This window comes from Suricata suricatta, chromosome 12 (genome assembly GCF_006229205.1).
Source record: "Suricata suricatta isolate VVHF042 chromosome 12, meerkat_22Aug2017_6uvM2_HiC, whole genome shotgun sequence".
Classification (NCBI taxonomy): domain Eukaryota; kingdom Metazoa; phylum Chordata; class Mammalia; order Carnivora; family Herpestidae; genus Suricata; species Suricata suricatta.
In genome coordinates, this window is record NC_043711.1 from 1,206,857 (window position 1) to 1,229,056 (window position 22,200).

At 65.6% G+C, this 22,200-nt stretch overlaps 2 protein-coding genes across 5 annotated transcripts in view; one reads left to right on the forward strand and one right to left on the reverse strand.

The window, feature by feature from the left end:
* Positions 1 to 22: 22 nt before the first annotated feature.
* IZUMO4 (IZUMO family member 4) lies at positions 23 to 2,738 on the forward strand. 2 transcript variants are annotated; one of them, XM_029915871.1, is made up of 10 exons: positions 25 to 289; positions 388 to 468; positions 559 to 630; positions 1,001 to 1,027; positions 1,123 to 1,198; positions 1,356 to 1,403; positions 1,487 to 1,501; positions 1,851 to 1,868; positions 2,120 to 2,134; positions 2,421 to 2,738. In XM_029915871.1, the coding sequence occupies exons 1-10, from the start codon at positions 76 to 78 to the stop codon at positions 2,545 to 2,547; spliced, it is 693 nt and encodes a 230-aa protein (XP_029771731.1). In that variant the 5' UTR covers positions 25 to 75; the 3' UTR covers positions 2,548 to 2,738. The 2 variants fall into 2 exon arrangements, with proteins under 2 accessions (XP_029771732.1, XP_029771731.1); XM_029915872.1 differs by lacking the exon at positions 1,851 to 1,868 and having other exon boundaries at positions 23 to 289.
* A 972-nt stretch (positions 2,739 to 3,710) lies between these two features.
* Positions 3,711 to 22,200, reverse strand: part of AP3D1 (adaptor related protein complex 3 subunit delta 1) — a 33,051-nt gene continuing 14,561 nt past the window's right edge. Inside the window, exons 6-32 of one of the 3 annotated variants that reach the window (XM_029915867.1) lie at positions 21,473 to 21,602; positions 20,515 to 20,654; positions 20,295 to 20,368; positions 19,299 to 19,348; positions 18,280 to 18,329; positions 17,914 to 17,962; positions 16,845 to 16,990; positions 16,613 to 16,761; positions 16,317 to 16,547; positions 15,734 to 15,965; positions 14,343 to 14,488; positions 13,834 to 13,975; positions 12,909 to 12,980; positions 12,214 to 12,289; positions 11,592 to 11,794; positions 11,414 to 11,487; positions 11,155 to 11,335; positions 10,772 to 10,831; positions 10,334 to 10,450; positions 9,323 to 9,469; positions 8,942 to 8,989; positions 8,441 to 8,630; positions 8,130 to 8,218; positions 7,940 to 8,025; positions 7,285 to 7,406; positions 7,099 to 7,178; positions 3,711 to 4,679 (exon numbers count right to left, since the gene is read on the reverse strand). In XM_029915867.1, the coding sequence (XP_029771727.1) occupies positions 4,584 to 4,679; positions 7,099 to 7,178; positions 7,285 to 7,406; positions 7,940 to 8,025; positions 8,130 to 8,218; positions 8,441 to 8,630; positions 8,942 to 8,989; positions 9,323 to 9,469; positions 10,334 to 10,450; positions 10,772 to 10,831; positions 11,155 to 11,335; positions 11,414 to 11,487; positions 11,592 to 11,794; positions 12,214 to 12,289; positions 12,909 to 12,980; positions 13,834 to 13,975; positions 14,343 to 14,488; positions 15,734 to 15,965; positions 16,317 to 16,547; positions 16,613 to 16,761; positions 16,845 to 16,990; positions 17,914 to 17,962; positions 18,280 to 18,329; positions 19,299 to 19,348; positions 20,295 to 20,368; positions 20,515 to 20,654; positions 21,473 to 21,602 (3,180 nt within the window). In that variant the 3' untranslated portion in view covers positions 3,711 to 4,583. Of the gene's footprint in view, positions 4,680 to 7,098; positions 7,179 to 7,284; positions 7,407 to 7,939; positions 8,026 to 8,129; positions 8,219 to 8,440; positions 8,631 to 8,941; positions 8,990 to 9,322; positions 9,470 to 10,333; positions 10,451 to 10,771; positions 10,832 to 11,154; positions 11,336 to 11,413; positions 11,488 to 11,591; positions 11,795 to 12,213; positions 12,290 to 12,908; positions 12,981 to 13,833; positions 13,976 to 14,342; positions 14,489 to 15,733; positions 15,966 to 16,316; positions 16,548 to 16,612; positions 16,762 to 16,844; positions 16,991 to 17,189; positions 17,866 to 17,913; positions 17,963 to 18,279; positions 18,330 to 19,298; positions 19,349 to 20,294; positions 20,369 to 20,514; positions 20,655 to 21,472; positions 21,603 to 22,200 lie in introns of those variants that run through there. The other 2 variants (XM_029915869.1, XM_029915870.1) reach the window with 2 other exon arrangements.

Genomic DNA, 22,200 nt, shown 5'->3' on the forward strand with positions numbered 1-22,200 from the left:
CGGGCGGGGCCTGCGTCGGGGGCGTGGCGCGGGAGGCGCCGTTGGTTGGTTGGCGGGCGGCGGGCGGGGCGGGCCATGGCCCTGCTGCTGTGCCTAGGCCTGACCGCGGCGCTGGCCCGCGGCTGCCTACACTGCCACGGTAACTTCTCCGAGAAGTTCTCCTTCTACCGCCAACACGTGAACCTCAAGTCCTGGTGGGTGGGCGACATCCCCGTGTCGGGCTCGCTGCTCAGCGACTGGAGTGAGGACACGATGAAGGAGCTGCACCTGGCTATCCCCGCGGAGATCAGTGAGTGCGGGGCCCCGCCAGGGCGCGCCCCCCGCCCGGCCAGACCCCGGTCCGACCCCGGCCCCCGCCGCTCACCGGCCTCTCCCTCCCGCCTCCAGCCCAGGAGAAGCTGGACCAAGTGGCGAACGCCGTGTACCAGAAGATGGATCAGCTGTACCAGGGGAAGATGTATTTCCCCGGTAAGGGGGCGGCCGCGGCGCGCGCGGGACTCCGACCGCTTTCAGTCCAGCGCCCGAGAGCCTGACCTCCCTCCCGCCTACTCCCATCAGGGTATTTCCCCAACAAGCTGCGAGCCATCTTCCAGGAGCAGGTGCACCTCATCCAGAATGCCATCATCCAAAGTGAGCAAAGGAAGGGCGTGAGGAGCGCTGCGGGGGTATTTCAGAAGTCCCTCCAGAGCTGCAGCCCTGGCCAAGGGGTGGCGGAGGCTGGTGTGACATGACTGGGGCATCTGGCACAGCGCAGGAGGGAGAAGGGCAGCTCCCTGAGGCAGGGGCCCTTCTGACCCGTGGGCACCAGCAGGCGCCCTGGTTAAACCCTACCCCTCCCTGCACCCCTCCCCCAGCCTGGCCCTGGAGGTGCAGGTGAATAGGGCTGCTATCCTCCTCCCAGGCTGAGAGCCAGCCTAACCCTAGGTGAGCCTTGGGCAGGGGCAAGAAGGGTGGGTTGGGACAGGGGATGGGTGCGGTCAGTGCCCTTGTCCCCACACAGGCCGCATTGACTGTCAGCGTCACTGTGGTGAGTGAGCCTCTGCCCAGACTGTGGGGCACAGTGGTGGCGGCGGCCCTGGAGGCGAGGCCGGGGAGCCTGCGGCCGCCTCTCCTGTGTTGCAGGCATCTTCCAGTACAAGACCATCTCCTGTGACAACTGCACGGACTCGCATGTCGTCTGCTTTGGCTACAACTGCGAGTAGGGCTGAGGCTCGGGTGGTGACCGGCAAGGGCCTGGGACCCTCCCTGCACCTGCTTGGCCTGTCTCCACTGGTGTAGGGCGGGGTGGTAGCCCCTCGGCGGGCCTGGAGTCCTGGATTTGGGGCGCCCCGTCTCCACACCCCGTGTGCCCACAGGTCATCGGCACAGTGGGAAAAAGCTGTGCAGGGCCTCCTCCTGTACATGTGAGTCAGGGCCACTGGGCTCAGGGAGGGACCTTCCCCTCTGACACGGACTTCCCCTGATTCCAACTCCGCTGTCATTGTAGAAATAAGTGGCACAAGTAAGTCCCCTGTCCCCAAACCCAGTGTGACTCTGATCAGAGGCGGTGTGGTTGTAAGCCCTCGCAGGTGAGTATGTGGGGGGCAGCCACAGGAGGCGGCCCATTGCAGTGCCCAGACCCCAGCCCACCCTGCCTCCAGCTCTGCACTCAGTGGGCACAAGGGGGGCGGAACGTCTGGAATGCAGGTTTCCATAAAGTCCGGTCCTACCCCTGCCCCAACCTGCCGGCAGGGCTGTGGTCAGAGCCAGGGAGGCCCCCGTGATAGATGTGCCCCAGTGGAGGGTCTGGGGGGCCACAGGCACAGCTGGGCCCTAAGCTTGGGTCTAACTGGGCCCGTCATGTCTTTCAGACAGGACACCAACACCAGGTAAGGCCCCTGCCCCGGTCTGTCCTCTCCAAAACCCTGGCCTGGGCTGGCGGGGAAAATGAGGGAGTCAAGAAAGGGGTGGCACGGGGCCTCCAAGTCAGGGACGGACGGGCAGGGGCTCGATAGGGAGACACGGGTGGCAGGGCTCTCTCTGCACATGGGACAAGCCACACGTCACCTCGGCAACCACACCCAAGTCATCACTTCGTCAGTAAACATCGGCTCTTCCTCCCCCTCTCCCGGATGCACAGAGCCACGCCAGCCTTGTGAGTGGCCCAGAGGAGGGGGGCTGTGAGGACCTGGGTGGACCTGAGAGCCAGAGATCGAAACCCAGTGGTCAGGTTGCCACAGCCTCCCACCCCCTTTTTGCAGCCTGTTGCAGGAGAGCTGGGTGGGCCCCCAGTGCTGTCTAGGGGGTGGGTACCGGCCTCAGGGCCTCCAAATTGAGCTCTGAGGGTCTCGTCTGCAGCCCTGTCACACGCCCCAGGCCTGTAGCAAAGACGGGGGGGGGCAGGGAGAGAAGGGCTGAGGGCGCCTGTGTCTCCCCAACAGTCTGATATCACCAGGCTTCACATGTCTCGAGCCCCCACACTTGGCCAACTTGACTCTGGAAAGTGCTTCCGAGTGCCTGACACAGCACGGACCGCCGCCGGGCTCACCAGGCCGGCCCCAGCCTTGAGGCGGGGCCAGGGCTCAGCTGGACTGACCCAGCCTGACCCCACGGAGCAGGGGCAGGCCCGCTGCCACCTGAGCGCCTGCGGTGCCACCAGCCTGGGGCCGCGGCTGGGAGGGGTGCGTGGCTTTGTATGGCCGGGTGGGGCCACAGACCACCCAGATGCAATGATTAAATGTCCCTGAGGTTTCTCATCAGAGCAGGTGTGCCGCGGCGTCCCGGGCTGGGTCCCCAGGCAGGGCGCACCTCAGCCGAAGGAGCACAGGAGGCGTCCCCAGCACGCCCTTTCCTTTCGCAAATACTCCATGTGGGTTACGAGAGACACGCTCAGTGGCTAGGTGTGCCTGGCAGACCGGGAGGGGACTCAGGGCCCCGTCCCGCCAGGAGAGCGGGCGCATCTCGGTCAGGAGACCCCATGGGGCAGGCTTGGCGGGGAGCACCATTCCGGCAGGTCTTACTGGCCAAGCACCTGTTGGAGGGCACAGGTGTTGGGGAGCTCGGCCGGGCAGTGACCACCCAGGACTCTGTTTGGTGGCAGGGCCGGCTTGTCCCAAGCCCAGTGAGGGAGGGGAGGGACCTGCAAGGGGTCCAGCACAGATAAGTGACACGCTGCTTCTTTCCATCGAAAGAGTGACAACTAGCCTCTGGAAGAGGCGCTGGTGGAAGGTGCGGGGTGTCTGGCCCGGCGGTCCCCGTGGGGCTCATCTGTGCTCGGCCTCCACACTCTCCAGCCGGGGCCTCGGGCGGATGGAACGGCTTTGGCTTCCCGTCCGCTGACCCAGCCCTCCTGGTCCTGAGTTGTCCCTTGGCCACATGGGGTCAGTAAAGGCAGTGGAAATGTGGCTAATTAAAATGCGAGCAGGGCCTACCTCCCGCATCTGCTCTGCCGCTCACCACACACCCGTAACTAGCAGGGATCCCTGGGAAAGGAAGGTTCCCCGGAGCCCCGTGGGTAAGGTCATGGCTCCGTACAGGGGCCCGGACAGTGTGCGGGGATGACCTCACCTCCATCACAAAGGGAGGGGCGCCCTCGCAGGGGGGGGACCGGGATCCCAGCACACCGTGTGACCTCCCCAAGGATGCCCCTGGCAGCCCGAGGACAGTCCGGAGTCCCTCAGTGGCCGGGAGTGCACAGCGGCTCAGCCCGGGCAGGAGGAGCAACACGGGAGTGTGTGTGTTACAAGTTTATTGATCACCTGGACACAAAATCATTACAGCAGCGTGATATGTCTGTCTCCTTTATCTGGGAATGTCGATAGCAAATCGATTCTTATAGAACACATCATACGATTCTGAGGTTCTGGAATCACTGCACAGGATTCTGTAATAGATTACCCTACATGCTAAAGTGACAGTGTTCATCAAGAGGAAATTACGTCATTGAGGACCCTCATCTCTGAGGAAGGGCAGCTCGTGGGGCTGGTCCCGGCTCCCCTGGCCCCGCCCCAAGAGGTGCATCCCAGGGGCCACCCCAGGACCCGGCCTTCCCGGCAGCTGTGGGACCGGAGGGGGCCAGAACCTGGGGAGCACTCGCCAACAGGAGGGACCTGGAGTCCTGAACAGTCCCCGCCGCTCGCCACACACTGTCGGAGACACATTTCATTGGACAGGAAAGAAATGTAAACCAACAAGGTCCTGGCCCCACTCAATCAGGGATCCCGACTAGACCCCCACCCTGGTGGCCGCCCCCGCCCCCATCCAACGCATGAACACGCGGGCGGGACGGCAGCCCGCGCAGCCCCGGGACCACCAGGTGTCCTGGCCCGTGGCGGCGAGGGAGGAGGGGAGCGTCTCTGTGAGCGGGCACCCCCAGGCGGGCTGTCTGGGGGCCGTGGGGACCGCGGATGGCCTCGCCGAATCAGGGCCCGCCGCCCTGCACCGTCCGCCGCGCCCAGAGCCTGCTTCTCGCCGGAGAGAGCGGGAGGAGTCAAGGTAAGACGCTGACAAGACAGATCAACACGGCATGTCACCTCGCCATCCGAGCGCCATCCGAGCGCCATCCGTGCTGGGCGAGGCGGGCCCGGGCGGCGGGGCTGCGGGGCTCAGCACTCGGCCAGCGTCGCTTTCATCTCCTCCAGCAAGTTGCTCAGCAGCGTCGAGTCACTGCACTTCCCATCGACCGACACGGATTTCTCCCCCTGCAGAGGGGGAACGGCCGTCAGGAGTCTGGAGTGCTACGCAAAGATACCGCCTCGTGACCGTACGTGCCCACGTTCACGTTTCTCGCCACCTCCCTGGGTACTGGCGCTTCGAGACCCAGACGAGGGCGGGGCCCCGGAGCCCTGCGGAGGCGTGGAGCGGCCCGGAGAACCCCAATCTGGCCAGAGCCCGCCGCTGAGCAACGGCCCACGCTCCGGCTGGGGGCCTCAGGGAGAGCGGCCTGCAGACCTGTCGGTGAGCCACTGTGTCCGGCCTGGGGCCCACGTGTGGCAGTTCCAACCAGGGGGACAACTGCCACAGAGACAGATGGGCGCTGGGACCAGAGGCCGGCAGCTGCAGCCCGTGCCGTGTCCTCCCTGGGATGAACAAGGCTCCGGTGACTCAGCACCTGGGAACCTCAGCTCCGCTCCGTCGAAAAGGCTCACCCGATACGACACGGGCTCACAAGCGCCTACCACGAGGACCCCCGGCGAGCAGCCAGGAGCGCTGCTGACACAAGCAGGGAGACAGAACCTCCCAGAAAACTGGCAGCGAGCTCTCAAGAACACCCAGTGGACCTTCTAGACCTGGAATAGTGTCTGAAAGAGGGACTCCCGGGCGGGGCCCGAGCGCAGGATGGCAGGTCTGGCACCACAGAGGGCGGGGGCCAGGCAGGCGCTGCTGCAGGGAGAGCCCGTGCTAGGAAAGGACTCAGGTAATAGCGGGAAACTTCCAGAATTTTGCAAACACGGGAAGATGCAAACATCTCAGAAGCGCAGCGGACTCCTGACAGACCCGAAGTCCATGCCAGACACGCTGTGACCCGCCAGGAAACACCCAGAGCGCAGAGGGAGGCGCCCCGTGTAATGATGGTAAGGGGCGCGGCTCATCAGCAGGCCAACCTGCGAAAGGGGCGTGACCCACAATTTCTTGAGGAAAAGGTTTACTTTTAAGTCCTTTCTGCACCCAGCAGGGGCTTGAACTCTGGAGCCCCGAGATCAAGCCGCACACTCCACCGACTGAGCCTCCAGGTGCCCTGGCAACAGTGTGATTTTAAAGCACCAAGATGAAGATCCGCCAAACTACGGCACCCGGCGAACAGGGCCCTGGGCCCGTCCCAGAAGGTGTGGAGTGGGGGTGGCGCAGCGCAGGAGGGGTGCAGACGGCCAGGTAAGGCTGGAGGCCGTGGGGGCGGGCCCCCTGACTGCGGCTCCGTGAGGGGAGGAGGAGGGGCCGGCGCAGGACGACAGCACCCAACCGTAGGTGCTCCCGACACAGCAAGACAGGCCACGGAAGACACGCCGCGTCAGCCCCCCTCACGAGACCGCACGGGCCGCGTCAGCCAGGACTTGGCAGCGGAGAAAAACACCCGAGACACAGAAGGACGCTGATGGAGGCAAAGGACCGGGTGCAGCCGTCAAGACGCCACCGCCTTCAGGCCACACACCGGACAGCAGACACATGGGCGAACCTGGCAGCACCGGGGACACACAACACGATGGTCACGACCTCATACCACTCCCTCGGGCAGCCGCCCTGCTGGCGACACAGACTCTGAGGGCCCGGAAGAGTCGAGACCACCCCCCGCCGGGCCCGCTCACTGCCCCTCGCATCCACGGAACGCCTCACCATGAACGACCACGTCCGGAACCAGAACACACACCTCAATGCTTCCAAAGGACCAAAACCAGAAGTGGCGTGTCCCCAGCACAGCGCCATCACGCTACAAACCAGGAGTGCAGAGTCACCGAAACACGGGAAACCAAACCATGTGCTTGCAGGCGGCCTGTGCTCCTGACGGCACCCGGGGCAGAGGCCGCACCAGAGCCGGGGAGGCGAGCACGAGACGCGCCCAGGCCCGCGGGGTCAGCCCAGGGCGGGCGCAGAACCGAACCCGATCCAGGGCTTTAAAAAAACAGTTTCTGAAAACGCAGTTTCTAATTTCACCCTTGAAAAAAACCTCAAGGAAACTGATAAACCTCATGCCAAGACCGCCAAGATAACGAGAAAAGACAAACGGTCACCAGCAGGAACGAAGGTACCGCGAGGACCCGCTGGGCGCTGCAGCAGGGACCCGCGAAGCCTCCGCCCACGGCCCACAGGCCACCACAGGCCCGGACGGAGCAGGGGGACTGCCGAAGGAAGAGTCTGGAAACCACCTGAAGGGGACTCACGGAGGCCGTGCACAGGCCCAGACGGCCCCCGGGGGAGCCCTGGGCCCCAGGGAGGAGGCACCCCAGGCTCCGACCGGGAGGTGGCCAATGCCCGTCGCCAAAACCAGGGCAGGGGGGTGAGCGGGGGGCGGCCTCTGGTCGGGCTCGGGCTCACGAACCCTCAGTGAGCCAGGCGGGCTGAGCGCAGTGAGATACCCAACCCAGGGAGCCCCGGGGCCTTGAGGGCGTGGGTGGCCGGGCTCACCTTCTTCACCAGGAGACAGACGTGGTGGCCCTGGATGGAGCGGCTGTACATGGAGGCGCAGGAGTCCACCCTCTCCACCACTGCAACAGAGGGTGCAGGCTGAGGCCGAGCCTGCCCACGGGCGGGTGGGGGGCCGACCGCACACGTGGAAAGCCGCACCCTCTGCTGGCCACATCAGAGCCTTACCGGAAAAATGGTGATGGAAACAGATCTTTGCTAGAAGGTTCTGGAAGGACATATTAATGCCATCGACTTTGATTGAGCTCATGCTCAGGTCCCCAGATTCCAGCAACTTGGCAAAGGCGTCACTGCGGGAAGGAACGGGACAGGGAAGCTGATGACAGGAGGGCCCCCCGCCCCAGGGGAGAGACCTTCCTTCACGTGCCTGTGGCCCAAGGTCTCCAACGGGCCTGTGCCATGTCACAGCTAACCCATGTTCCCCAAATGCCTATGTTGATTCCTGACCCCTGGACCTCAGGGCATGACTGTTTGGAAAGACGGCCCTAAACCGGTAAGACCGGTGTCCTAGAGAGAGGAGAGGAAGACGCGAACCCACAGAAGACAAACCCATGAGCACGCGGGGACAAGATAGCACCCACGAGCCAGGGAGCACAGCATGAGGACCCAGCCCTGCCGACCCCCATCGCGGCCTCCGGGCGGGTGAGAACCTGAACCCGCGTGTCTGCCACGTGGCCTGGGCGGGGCTACACTAGCCGGAGCCGACTTCCTGCGCCAGCTACCGACCAGGCCCTCAATACTCCATGCCCTCCTGCCTCAGGCCGAGGACGGCTGCCAGCTGACCGTACACGAGCAGAAGCGGGGGGGCAGGGGGGCGCCGCACCTGTAACAGGGCGTCGTGACCAAGTACGAGGTGCAGCTGAAGTGCAGCTTGAAGTCCAGCTTCTCGTGGGTGGACCCCTCGTCGTTCTGGGGGAGCGGAGGCGCAGGGTGAGCGGGGTCGGGGGTGCTCTGGGCCCACGGACAGGGGTACAGGCACCGTGGGCTCTGGGCACCATCTCCAGCCCTGTTACCTTGGCGATGAAGGACAGGGTCCCCTTGAGCTTCTGGGCCATGACGATACTCTGAATGGTGAACACGAACTGGGCCTCGTTGGAGATGCCTGAAAGGGGACGAGGGGTCCTGAGAGCGGCGCGGGACAGTGTGTGCTGCTACCCAGGGCCTGTCCTCAGCGCTGCCCGCTCTGGTTGGGAAGCCGGGCTCACCCCCAAGAGATGGCAGGTGACACAAAGAAGGGGGGGCCCCCGGGACGAAGAGGAGGAGGTGGAGCAGGAGCTCGGGCGGCGGGAGCCCAGGGCCTCCCCTCAGCCGGTGGCTCGCATACCCGGCGGCAGCTGGAAAGGCACGGGGACCCCGTCGTGGACGGAGGAGCCCTCGGGCCGGGCCAGCTTGGTGTTGAGCGAATCCAGCACGCTGAGCTCCATGTTCTTCAGGAAGCTGCTGCTCTGATTCTCCAAGACGATGGACACGGTGACCTGGCTGTCCTTCTGCAGGCTGCCCTGGATGTCGTAGGTCTGCAGGGCAAGGTCAGGCTCAGCCTTCCGGGCCTGCCCGAAGGGGCCCAGGAGCGCCAGCAACCCGCTGTGCAAATGCACGAAATCGCCAAGAGGGGAAGGGCCTCAAACCCCCCACGGGAGAACCACGCCAGCTCTGTCCGTGGTCCCAGACACTCCTGCCCTTTCTCTGATGGCCGCTGGCCGTCACATCGGCCCTCAGGGTCCCGAAGGTCCCAGGTGGCAGCAAGCTCCCATGTGCACCTCTCTCCCGAAAAAGGCCCCCTCGCAGCCCGAGCCCCCCCGGCCCCCGACGTGCCCACCGCCCTCACCATTTTAATGTAGGAGTTCTCGGCGAGGAGGCAGTAGCTGGACATGGGCTGGGGACAAAGGGAGACACTCAGCTTTGACCAGGGAGGACCCGCGGTGGCGGCTGCTCACAGACTGGGCCTGTCGCGAGCTGCCAGGTGCTCTGGGTGCAAACGCCAGGACTGAAGAGAACTGGGGGGCAGGGAGTCCCCGTGGGTCCCAGACAGCGCGGGCCTGCGCCTCAGGGACGCCCCCACGCACAACAGTGCCGCCTCCCTGGTGCCTGCAGCCCCTGGGTCGCCCACCCGCCCACCCGCCCGCAGACGCGGCGCCGAGGCTCGGCGGGGGGCTGTCCCGCCGTGGGGGTGCCTCTGCCCGCAGGGGGCGAGTGAAGTACCCCTCACCGGGAGAGGCTCGTCAGCAAGCGCGCCGTTCTCCACGGGCTCTGCCGCCTCTTCACCTGGGGGCTGCTGCTTCTTAGGCTTCTTCTTGTCCTTAGTTCTCTCCTCCTTCTCCTTCTTGTGCTTCTTCTTCTTATGCTTCGAAGATTTCTGGAACAGAAAGAGAATCAACTCTCAAACTTCCCTGGCCAGCGGCGCCCAGCAAGCATGGGCACACGCGAGGCCACTCAGAAGCCCGCGGACACGTGATCACCTGGTCTCTCGTCACGTGGCCTGAAATGTGGGGCCGGGAGCCAAAGGAAGGGGCATGCGAGGCAGTGCGCACAGACCAGCGAGCCCGGGTCCGCGGGGAGCAGCCGGGGACCCGGGAGCTCGCTGCCGACGGGTGAAAACACATGGGGAGACCAGGCAGAACCTAGACGCGGCCCGGCAGCGCCTCAGTGCACGTGCGTGAGAACGCACGTCCGTGCCAAATCTGCACGTACACGTTCACGGGAGCACAATTCACAACAACTGAAAGGTGGGAACTTCAGTGGCTGAACGGACACAAAACACCCTCACCCCCCCCCCCACACGATGCCCACCGCGCACACCCCTCGGCCGCGAGCAGGAGCGAGGCGCCCGCACCCGCCGCCCTGCAGACGGACCCTGAACACACAACGCTCCAGGAGCGAAGATGTGAAATGTTCAGAACAGGCTCATCTACGGATGGGAAGGGGCTCGTGGGGGCGGGGTCTAGGGAGGTGGGGGGGTTGACTGCTGGTGGGGACATGGCTTCTTCTGAGAAGGAACGTTCTACAACTAAGCACTGGTGATGGGGACACAACGTGGCAGATGCCCATGACCGGTACGCTACGAAAAGGCGAGATCTGCCGTGAGTCATTGCTGAACTGACCTGCCATGAAAACGAGAGGCCACCACCGGGGGGCCCCGACCCCCCACTCGTGGGATTCGGGGTCCCCCCGCCTGTGCAGCCCCGCAGCCGCCCCACACGGACGGCCGAGGTGCCCTCACCTGCTCAGGGTTCCGCTCGGCATCTTCAGCGCCGTCCTCGTCACCCTGTCCCGCTCCCCTGGGCTCCTCGCCCTCTTCCTTAGCGGCCGCGATGACGGCGTCCACTCCGGGCTCTTCCTGCGGGAACCGGGCAGCGGGGCTCGCGGGGGCAGCCGGTTCCCTGGGACGGAGGTCCTCTGCACCCCCGCCCCCGCCCCACACCCTGGCTGGGCCCGAGGCAGGCTGGGGACCCCAGGTCCCATCCGCTAACTGGTGAGCACCGCTGTAGGCCGTTCCTGCACCCACTGGCCGGGCCGAGCTCAGGCCTGGGACCGGGTTTCCCCAACCTGGCTGGTCTGGGCTCTGCGAGGCCCTGGGGCAGGCGGCGAGGACAGGCCAGCGTGCACACGTGTCCAGCGGAGGACCGAGCGGGGCCGGCACAGGCCCCCAGGCTCTTACCGGGGCCGGGGCCTCGGCAGGCAGCGGTGCTGTGGACAGCCAGAAATCTAAGTCCTCGCCCTGAAACCGTAAGAAGACAGGCCGTTGGCTAAAGCATCAGGACAGCCTCCAGGGGAGCACAGGGGGCCCCGGCCCCACCAGAAGCGGCCACTCCGGCTCCGTGGGGACCCGCGCACAGGAAGCTGCATCACCCCCTGGTGGTGCATCTCCCTCTACGGCCGTCACAGCAGGGGCCCCAGCCGCCAGCATGCCCCCCCGGGGCCCCCCCCCCGTGACCCCCCCCCCCCCCCCCCCCCCCCCCCCCCCCCCCCCCCCCCCCCCCCGGCGTGGAGGGACATGCGTTCAGCGCAGGGTCTGCGGGGCGGCCGCACCCCTCTGCCCACCTCCTTCTCCTCCTTCCCCTTCTCCTTCTTCCCTCTCTCTTTCTCTCTGTGCTTCTTCTCTTTCTTCCGGGGCTTTTTCATCTTCTTTTCCACAACAGGGACGTCCTCTTTCTCAGGGGACTTTGTAGTCTCCGCGTTTCTGTGTTTCTGGACGGGCAGCTTCTCACTGTCTGCTAGGGGCCTGGGGGCAGGCGGGCGTGTCACCGGGAGCACCACTGGGGACAGCCCTGCCGCGCCCCGGCTCCACCCCTGCACTTACTTGTCGAGGTCGACATCCAGGGCCCTGTAAGGGTCGTTGGGGTCTTTGTCGTCCTCGTCGCTGGGGAGGGCGTTCTGCGGGGAGAGAGAGTCTGCGTCCAGTCCGTCCGGGCACCCCGCAGGCAGCAAGGCCGGGATGCGCCAGGGCCCCCCCTCGGCGGTGGCGCCTGCGGGCTGACCTCGGGCATCTCCTCGGTGACGATGTCCACCCGCTGTGCCGGGGCCACGTCCTCGTCGCTCTCGGTGTGCAGCATGCTGTGGCGCCGCGGCCTGCCCTTCTGGTCCTTGTCCTTCTTCTTCTTCCTCCTCCTGTCCTTCTCCAGCCGCTGCCGGTGCTTCCGCTCCTCCTCCAGCTTCACGTACTGGTCCGACACGGGCATCCCTGCAGGCGTGTGCGTGACCCAGGGCTCGGCCCCGCCCTGTCCCGCTGGAGCGTGGGCGTGTGGCCCCCGGGGGCTCAGCAGGGTGGGTGCCCCACGGCCCGCCAGGGTCTGCACTAAGAGAGGCTGAGGGAACTCGCGGGCACAGGCAGAGGCTTTCTGAGTGCGGACGTGCAGGCCCAGGGCAGCGGGGGTGAGGGCAGGGCTTGGGAAGAAACGAGGCGGCGCCAGCATGAAGAGGCTGGGGCCCTTGGCACGTGCCCCCCACTCACCCTCCAATCTGGGACCTACTGCAGACAAGGAGGCTGGAGGGGGCGGGTCTGAGGCTGCTAAGGTTGGCCCGTGACAGTGTCCGGGAACCACACTCGAGCCCACCCTGCTGATGGCTCCCCAGGCTCACGCCGCCCGTGCAGGTACTTGCCTGGCACCTTCAGGGGCACCGAGAGGTCTATCTGCACCACAGGTATATGTTCCACACCGGGCATGTCCTGGTACCGCTGGAGAAGCAAGCAGTGAGCATTACTGGGCAGGACATACGGATAGACGGTGATGCGAGGTGGGGCATTCTGGGGAGCAGCCCCTGATGACGGGGGGACCGGTGCACGAGGCCAGCGAGCACAAGTCGGATGCACGACTTCCGCCCCCTTCCAGTTGGGAAGGTGCCGCAGCCTGAGCCCCGCGGGAGCACTTCGGACCCACCAGGGCGGCCAGAGCCAGAGTCAGACGGGAGCTGGTGGGGGTGTGCGCCAGGTGGGGGCTGCCTCGGCCACTCCCGAGGTTGAGCAGAGGCACCAGGTGACCTGGTGATCCCAAGGGAAGGGAAGCAATGGAGGACGCGTATGCAGCCGTGTCCGCCTGGGGGGAGCCCAGCGGGAGGAGGACACGGACAAAAGCAGCAGGTACCACCCAGATTAAGATCTGGAATTCTCATCACGTGGAGTGCCCCACGTCCACTCCTGCTCCCACGACTTGGCGTAGGGACCCACAGACGTTAATGGTGACAACCAAACACTGCCTGGCAGCTGGTGGCCCCTGGTGTCCTCCCAAGGGGTTGGGGGCTCTGCAAGGGAAGGGGGAGGGGAGTGTCTCTCAAGGATGACTCGGGGCCAGCCTCACCTTCTGGGGAGATGGGGAGCTTTTGATGTAGAAAGGATTATTGGCCTGTTCCTGCTTCCGGGCTTCTCGACGCTGCAGGGACAGGATTCGAGGTGCAGGTCAGCGAACGCAGGCGGAACACAGACCCCTCCTCCCAGGTGTGGGCTGCGTCCATGTTCCAGGCCTGGGCAGGCCCAGTACTTTGCTGGTGGCCCCTGACCAACAGGGAGACCGCAGCAGCAGCGAGAGCGGGGACAAGAGGTCAGAAATGACCCCGGGATGTGGAGATGAGCATTTGTTTCAAGGATGTGCGCTCAGAGAGGTTGGGTGAGCTGTCTGAGGCCGCTCAGCTCCCAAGAAGAGCTGGGCTGGGAGTCAGGGAGCACTGCCTGAAGGCTCAGCCTGCACGTGGGCACAAGGAGAGCAGGGCAGGCTGAGGGGACTCCATCCTCCAGCAGGGACAAGACGCGGAGCGCGGAGCTGAGGGAACACGGCATCTCGGCACTTTTCGGAGCGGTCCCGAGGGTGCACGCTGCCACAACCCCCCTCCCCGAGGGCCCCGGCGCTCCGTCAGCCAAGCGTCCGACTTCAGCTCAGCTTGTGATCTCACAGTCCATGAGGCTGCGCTCTGCGCGGACAGCCTGGAGACGGGCCTGTTCCAGGTTCTGTGTCTCCCTCCCTCTGCCCCTCCCCCCGTCACCCTGTGTGTCTCTCTCAAAAATATATAATTGTTAAAAAATTTCTTTAAAAAGTTAAATAAAGGGAAACCTCCACCTGAAAGATGCGGAACGAAGCCCTGCACCTGCCGCCCAGGCCCGTGAGGCTCTGAGGAGCTCTGGCTTCGAGAGAAACCCCCCTCGTGTCCATGGACCCGGCCCAGACCCCCGGGCCGGCTCCGCGCTCCCCAGAGGACACCAGCACGGGCCGTGCGGAGCCCAGTGCGCACCCGGGCCAGCTCCTCCTCCTCAGCCTCTGGCGGCCGTGGCTTGGCATGGCGCGGCTCCTCGTCGTGGAAGATGGCCTTGGGCTTCTCGTCCTCCGACTCGCTGTCCGAGGGCGGCTCGTTGATCCAAGCGTCCAGGTCCAGGCTGCAAGACGCAGGGCGTCACACGGCAGCTCCAGCCTGGGTGCCAGCCCCACATGCCCATGCGACAGAAACAGGGACACTCCTGTCCTCTTGGAGAGGAGGACACAAGAGCCAGGCCGCTACTTGAGATCACGGCTGCCCGAGGAGACCCTAGGGGCCCCTGGCAACCTTCCTCATGCTCTGGGGGCCCCTGCGGGCTCACAGTGCCCTGACGTCTGTGGCAAGGGCTGCCCCGACGTCTGTGGCAAGGGCTGCTCCCTCTACTTCCGGGGGTGGCAGCTGGGACAGGGACACCAGGACACCAGTGAAGGCCCCACTGCCGCTCTTTCGCTGTTCCTCCTGCCGTCCTGACGGGCTGTGCAGCTCACCCTTCAGGCACCGGAACCTTCTTCTGCGCCTTGGGAGCCACCGGGTTGAGCTCTCCAGCAAAAAGGGCGCTCACTTCTTCGGCTACCGGCACGCCCTTGGCCTGAAGCTTCTGGATGTGCTTGGCCAGCTGCAGGACGCAGGACGCCTGGGAGACCACCGGGGGGGGGGGGGCACAGGTGGGTCACAGAGGACGGGTACTTGGCACCGCGATGCACCGCTCAGCCCGCGTGGGTGCCCTTGCCTGACCCTGCTAGAACATCTAGAGGGCACTGAGGGAGGCATGCAGGGGCTCAGGTGGGTAAATGTCCAGTTTCAGCTCATGGTCTGCTTTGTTTATTTTTAAGGTTTTAGTGTTTCTTGTACTTTTGAAAGACAGAGAGAAACGGAGAGAGAACGAGTAGGCAGGGAGGAGTAGGAGGAGACACACACACAGAATCTGAAGCAGGTGGCAGGCCCTGAGCCTTCAGCACAGAGCCCCATGCGGGCTTCAGTCACAAGCCATGAGATCATGACCTGAGCCAAAGTCGGGACGCCTAACCCTGAGCCCCCGGGCGCCCCAGCACAGACCCGGCTTTAATCCTCCGTCCCTTCCTCTCTCTGCTCCTCTCCTGCTCACGCGCTCTCTCTTAAACGTTAGCACAACATGTGTGTACGTGTATATACGCTAAGGGCATGGAGACAAGCCACGGGCCACACGGAAGCACCCAGGAAACCAGCCCTGGCCGCTGCGTCAGTCTGCAGGAGACAAAGACTGACACGGGCCCATGAACAAGACAGGGTCACGAGCAGAGGGAGCACCGTCCCCCAAGACCCAGACGACCAGAAACGGCAGCTTCCAGGAGGCCCAGGGCACCTCTGGCTGCCTGTCCTCTGCGGACTCGGAGCCGGGGGTTGGCCCGTGTGGCTCCTAGCCTGACACGGGACTAGAGGCCAGGGCACCGGCCGGGCTGATACGGTCCCACGGCTGCCCGAGATTGTGGGGCACCAGGGCCCACTGCAGGTCCCCGAACACTGCTGGGAGGTCTGTCTGGGTACCTGAGCCCTCTGCTGTGCACGGGGACCTCAGCAGCCACCCCCAGCTTGCCAGGCCAGCTCTCCCCGCACAAACAGCTGGGTTCCCCGTCACCCACTGGATGCTTCTGGATGTTTCCCTTGCAAGCTGGTGCCTCCCACTCGTTCTTTCTCTCACGCCCTCCACCCTAATGGCTGCACTCCACCTGCAGACAACCACCCAGTTTCCCCCCCACCCCAGGGGGCCAGACCCGAGCACCTCCCCGGGCTGGGAGGAGCCCCGGAAAGCAGACTTCTCTGAGCTGCCCTTTGGGAAAGGCAAAGCTGGCCACGAACGAGACACTGGCTCCCCCAGAGGCGGACTCCCGAGGACACTCACCCGCTCCTGGACCTCCAGGTCTGCGCTCTGCACGAACTGGGGCAGCCGCTCCACCATGAGCTGGGTGACGTCCTGGGCCGCCTCGGGCTCCGCCGCCTGCTCCTTCTGCTGCAGGATGCACGCGTAGAGCTTGACCACGTTCTGCACGTACACGGCCTGGATGTGGCCGGGCAGGGTAGTGACTTTGGGCCGCAGCATGGCCTCGAGGGTCTGCTGGGGCTCCTGCAGGTGCCTGCGGACAGGGAGGGCCTGATGAGCGGGCCGCCCCATTATGAGGGGTCGCATGGGCGCTCCCCCGTCCCTAGGGCAGACGGACAGGACTTTAAGGAAGAAGCCACGGCAACAACGGGACAATGACGGAGTGGCGGCATGAAGAACAAAATGAAATCAAAACCAAATCGACGACATCACTGTGGTGGCCGGGACAGGACTGGGAACACCCGGCCCCCCGGGGCCACGCCGCAACCCCTCTTCCTGCTGCTCGCGGTAGGAGCCGTGCACGAGGCACCTCTGTCCCCAGAGACCGCGGCCCGCGGAGGGGAGCCAGGGGCCACCGGGGCTCTTTCTCGGGGAGCGCACTCACTCGGAGAACTCGCCGCAGATCCAGGCGGCCGCGTACAGCACCTCGCAGATGCCGTTGCGCTGGGGGCCGCCGGCCCCCAGGTGGGCGCTGTCGAGCAGCGCGGACATCTGCGCCACGGCGAACTTGCGGATGGCCTTGACGCGGATGGCCACGTCCAGCATCTGCGCGGCGAGGAGGTGGCCGTGGCGGGTGCCCTCCAGCTGCGTCAGCTCCACCAGCACGCTGACGTACCTGCAGGAGGGAGCCCTTGAGGAGTGCCCCCCGCGCCGCCCCCCCCCCGGGCTGTGGGCACGGACCACTGGAAGTTGGTGACGTGCTGGTAGTTGCACTGGCTGCAGATGTCGATGATCTTCGTGAGCAGCTCGTCGCGGTAGGCAGTGCCCTCGGCCTTGTCCACGTGGCTCATCAGCTTCCTGACGATCTCCACCAGGTTCTTCTTGGACACCTGGGGGGCAGGGAGCAGCCAGTGAGGCAGGCGGGGGCAGGGCCGCGGGCGGGGCGGGGCCGCGGGCGGGGCGGGGCACGCACCATGCCGTACAGGAGGTCGAGGGCCCGCAGGCGGATGGACTCGTCCTTGTCGTCCAGACACTGCAGGACAAGGTCCTTGTGGGCCTGCACGGACTTGGGGTGCGTCCTCAGGATCTTGGACATGGCCAGCAGGCCCAGGTACTTCACTGCGGGGAGGCGGGACCTAGTTGGTACGGACGTGCCGTGCCCTCCTGGCCTTCGGGGCCTGTGCAGACACAGCGAGGACCTGGACACCGCTACAACGGGCCGGACGCTGGCCCCCAGGGTCCTAAGCAGCGGGCACTGCGGGCCCGGCGACCTCCCACATGCCGGGCACCACCCACCATCTGCCCCTGAGCAACCCACACGCAGGGTCCTCTGAAGCAGGGGCGGTGAACTGCTGGCCGACACGGGCCAGGTCCCACACGAGGGCGGGGGCGACAGGGCTCCGTCTGACCCTTTGCAGAACAGGTCCGGCAGACCCTGCTCCAAAAAGACTCGGACTGAAAATGTGGAGCCGGTGCTCCTGGGCCCTCAGAAGCCCCTGACGCTCAGGCCTCGGCTCCAGGGCGTGACGGGCTGGAAGCCCTGACGGAACATGTCTATGGAAGACCACGCAGGTGCATGAGCAAGGCGAACAGCAGGCCGCACGAGGCCTGATGGGAAGGGCACAGGGAGCGCCAGAGAGGCCGCAGGCTGGAGACCCAGGAGGAGTGGACATCAGTCCGGCTCCGGGCAGCTCTCCTCTGACCCACGACTGTGCCCCCAGCAGCCCCCTTAGCTCCACGCTGGAACTGGGAGTCAGAGACCTTGCCTGGGTCCCACCTCCCCAAGGACGTCGGCACACGGCCCACAGTCTGAAACTCGTCCACCTGAATGCAGGACGGGCCGTCACCAGAGTCACACACTGAGATGGTGACGTTGGGGGCAGTGGGCAGGGGCTGCGACCAAGCGGAGAAAAGACCGGCTTCTTTAAAACACTGCCGAAGCCCTCGTGCACAGGGCTGCATGGCCGAGAGCGTCAGTGCCCGCGCGAGACTGAGAGCCCCAGGGCCACACGGGCTCGGGGTGCAGGGAGAGAGGAACTCACAGTTCTGGTCGGAATCTTCTATCAATATCCTCAACTTCTGGACACAGAGCTGCAGAGGGCAAGGTGACACTGGTCACCCCAGACCCGCCTGGCACCCTGGTCCAGCTCACAGGTCCTGGGACCCAGAGGGGCAGGGGGACAACCCAGCCCTGCTCCGCCTGGCTCCCACCACACAGGCGGGTGGCCTGCGGGCGCTACCAGGGACACAGTCTGGGGACCGCCCCATGTACACACCATCACCCTGATGGCTTCCACGGCCATGAGCGTGTGCCCCCCTCGCTGCGTCGTCAGCGCCAGGGATGCACGCCGCACAAGGCCAGGCACAGGGCTCCGCGCGTGCGTGCCAGTGGGCGTGGGGGCTCGTACCTGGATGCTGGCGCTGTGGTTCGGCATGCCGGAGGACAGGGAGATGAGCACTGGAAGGGAAAAAGCCCGTCTCGAGGCTTTGCCGCGCCCCATCCAGGAGCACCGGCACGCTGGGGACTCTCCCGGGGGAGGCCAACTTAGGAGACCGCGTCTGGCATCGGACTCCGGAGCGACTGCCACCCTGCCCGGCGGTGGGCGTGGCCAGAGGCTCCCGTCCCAGAGCTGCCTGTGCAGACACGAGGCGTGTGCGGAGGACCTGCTCCCCTCCTGAGGTCTGGGCTCTCTGCCCGACCCCTGGTGGGAACCTGCGCGCTGGGTCTCGGTGGCCAAGAACACAGACCAGGCCCCAAGGCAACCCCCCCCCGCAGCACTACCTGAGACCCAGCGACCCTGCACTGTGCCAGGCCTGCCGCCTCGGCCTACTCCCCCAGACCCCCTTCCCGTTGCCAGGGACAGCTCGGATCCTGCCACACCTCGGTTTTCCCCACCAACCCTCCAGACAGAAAGACATGCTCTCCACATTCTGCATTTGCTGCCTCTGGGCACCAGCCTGTCCCAATGCCCACCCTCCCTCTCCACTAGGGTCACAGAGCCTCAAGGACACCCACGGCCCACACAGTTCTGCTCATGGAGTGTGGACCCGGGGCCAGTCTCTTGTGATCGACCGAATTTCAGGCTGTCAGTGGGGTCATGAGGAGGGACCAGAAGGCTGGCTTGCCAGCAGCTTTGGGCAGATAATCAGGCAGCGAGGAGGCGAACCCATGGGCCACTAGGGCCAAGGACAAACGACCTAGAGAGTAAGCCAGGAGACTGCTAGCCGGCCTGGGGGCCACGACTCCGGCTCCAACAAATACAGAAGGTAGAAGGCAGTCACACACCACCCAGGGCTCCGTGTGGCCCTCAGCCAGAGCCGGACTCAGACCAGGGAGGTGCCTTCCAGCCCCACCCCGTGAAACCTTCCACGGGGGGTTCTATGCTCGAGAGCTCGCGGGGGCCCCAGCAGCGGGGGCGGGCCTCACCTGCGATGACAGTGTTCACGCACTCGTACAGAAGGGACATGGCGGACGTGCTGGCGGAGGGAGAAGGGCGGAGGGTGAGGACCGGGAGGCCCGAGCCTCACGCTGCCGCCACTGGGTCCGCGGCAGTCCCCACGGGACGTGACCTCTGACGTCTCAAGAACCCTCTGTTCCATGATGCCCGTGAGGACAGCCGCCTGTACTGACCGGCGTCTCCCGGGCCCACCTCGGGGGCCCACACACGGGTGGGTGGACACACACGTCTGTGGCTCCAGAGCCCGCCCTGGAGGCGTCCAGGGAGCATGGCAAGTATGGCCAAGGGCGACAACAAAGGGTGTGTCTACTCCGCTCAGACATCCTTCCGGGTGACGCTCTTGATCCCAAGTCACCCAAACCAGACGGTGTGGTTGCCACGCGTCCCAGAGGGCATGGGCCGTCAGCCGGTCCACAGCGCGGTCACAAGACTGACGGCTTCCTGTTTAATGCCGTCTGAAGACCAGAGCCGCACCGCACGCAGTGAACGCCTGCTGCTTCCCACAGAGGCGTCCCTGCCCGAGGCCTAGCGCGGGCACACGGTGCTGCGTCTGACGTGGCCGCGAGACCCCAGCTCCCCCACCCGAGGGGACTGGGGGAGAACGCCGGGGTCCCCCGCCACCCAGCGCCCATGACTCAAGCCCCGGAGTGGAAGGGGCGCTCCTGCAGCACCCCAGAACCGGCTGCCGACCCAGCCCAGGGGCCCAGGCCCGCTGGTGAGCTCAGGCCGAGCGGGGCCTCTTCCTGCCTTCTGTTCTCAAGGGTGCCGTTTCCAGAACAGATTCACCGCCCCCAGGGTCCCGGAGGGCCAGCATGAGCTCGGTGGCACAGTTCACAGTCTGGAGCAAAATCCCATGGCGTGTGTGTGTTTTCTGACGCGGAGACTCTCCCCTGGTCCCCCAGGGGCCCAGAGGGAGCAGGGACCCCCGCGCGGCAGAGGAGGTCACGTGGGGGCCCAGGGCTCACCTGTGGATCAGGTTGGTGAGAGGCTCAATCAGCTTCTTGCCCAACCTTGGCTCCAAGGGGGTCAGAGCACCAAACTAGGGACGACAGAGGCCGGGGGGTCACTCATGGCAGGAACGGGACCGCGCTGACACCGACCCACGCCCACACGCCCAGCGGCTCCCAGGACACACCAGGGCCTTGTTCGTGCGGTGACAAAGGGGAGACTGGTAGGGATACTTGCCAGTTTGATAATCTTGATGAGGACCCAGTTGTTGGTCGAGGAGGTCATCAGCTTGAAGAACAGGGGGGCGAGGGAAAGGTAGTTTTTGGGGTTGCGCCTGGCCAGCTCACAGATGACGTTGACCGCGGCCGACTGGACCCCTGGGAGATGGGGGGTCTCCTCATCAGTAAGGAGGCCCCCGCCCCGCATCAGCCAGAGTCTCAACGACAGGGGGAGGTGCAGCCTTCTCGAGGAGCGTGCCCCTCAGCCTGGTCCCCCCAGGCGCCCTGCCCGTCACCTGTGGGCCCTGCTCAGGTACGGACCACCCAGGGTGGGGCTCCCTCGCAGCCAAGCCCGAGGCTACACGGCCCTGCCGGAGTCTAGAGACTGGTCCCCTGCAGGTGCCAAGTGACCCTGGGGGCAGGACACCCGCCACACCTGCGCCTGGGCTCCTACTTCCTCTGATAGAATTTTCTATGGCCTGCGATTCTTCCTAAGACAAGGCGGGCTCCCCCAGCAGATGAGCTCTCTGACACCGCTCAGCCCGGGGGTCCTCAATGAGGGAAGGATTCACGGAGGACAGGAGGGCACAAGCCCCACGGGGACTGCAGCCAAGACATCAGCCTCAAGTCGTGAGCGCTAACGTGTGGCCAGAAGCCAGGTGGCCGGACACTCCCCAGCGCAGGGACGGTGGGGGCTGCTGAGTTGCTGGGAAGAGGACAGCCCGGCACGAGGGGACACTCAGTGCCCGGAGCCTGGCGCCTAAACGCCCCCCACAAGCCGGGCCAGGCTGCTTGGAGAGACGGCGGACTCCAGGCCAGAGTGGGGGAAGCAAGAGGCAAACCTGGCATCCTGTGGTGCCAGCAAGGAGACGCCGCCTGGAGGGGGACCCCAGGACGCGAGCCCTGGACCTAGTGGCCCTCAGAGGTTCCCCCGAAGCCCTGCGCCACCCCACCCCCCCCCGCGCCACGCCACCCACCGGGGTCGGGGTCCTCCAGCTTCTCCTTCAGGCGGGGGAAGGCGGGCCGCAGCGCCTCGGGGCACCTCAGGAACACCTTGTACATGATCAGCACGGCCTTCTTCCGGATGTACGGCTTGGTATGCGACATCTGCAGGGGCAGAGGGCCCGTGAGCCTCCCCGCCACCCCGGCACCCTCCCTGCGCCCGCCCTGCTCACCTGCCCTGCTCACCTGCCCGCGTCTCCCCTCCATTCCCCGGAGGAAAACCCTCTCTCCAGCTCATCTGGTCTCTGGCCTCCAAGCCAGGCCTGTGCGCCTGTTCCACTGCCCCAGGCCCAGGGGGCCCCACGACCGTGCCGTGGACGGAACTGAAACAGGCTTCCCTGTGCCCACGACCCCAGGCCTGCCCTCCAGAGCCGGAGACCCTGGTCTCACACTGGCTGGAACCCAATGAAAGACAGACAGAGGGACAGGGCCCTGAGCTGGAACAAAAGCGTCTGCGGCAGCCTCCTCTGGCCACCAAGGCCTATTCCCAGAGCAGGGTGCCACGGGGCGGGCCCTCCACAGGTGGCTCCTGGAGCTCCTCTCTGGCCAGGACGGCCTCCTGCCCTCTCTGGTGGGCACGGGCCCCAGGGACCTTGCCCCGAGAAAGCTCTCAGTGCCGCGCCAGCAGTCTGGGCCAGAAGGGCGGCACTCTCGGTCCTGCTCTCGACTGAGAGCCACCAGGGACACCATGCGAGCGAGTGGT

What these genes read in the sequence shown, in the direction of transcription:
- IZUMO4 (XM_029915871.1), top strand. Translation starts at nt 76, where the DNA reads ATGGCCCTGCTGCTGTGCCTAGGCCTGACCGCGGCGCTGGCCCGCGGC. An exon ending in GGGGAAGATGTATTTCCCCG is followed by an intron (nt 469 to 558) that starts GTAAGGGGGCGG and finishes TACTCCCATCAG; the next exon opens with GGTATTTCCCCAACAAGCTG. An exon ending in TGACTGTCAGCGTCACTGTG is followed by an intron (nt 1,028 to 1,122) that starts GTGAGTGAGCCT and finishes CCTGTGTTGCAG; the next exon opens with GCATCTTCCAGTACAAGACC.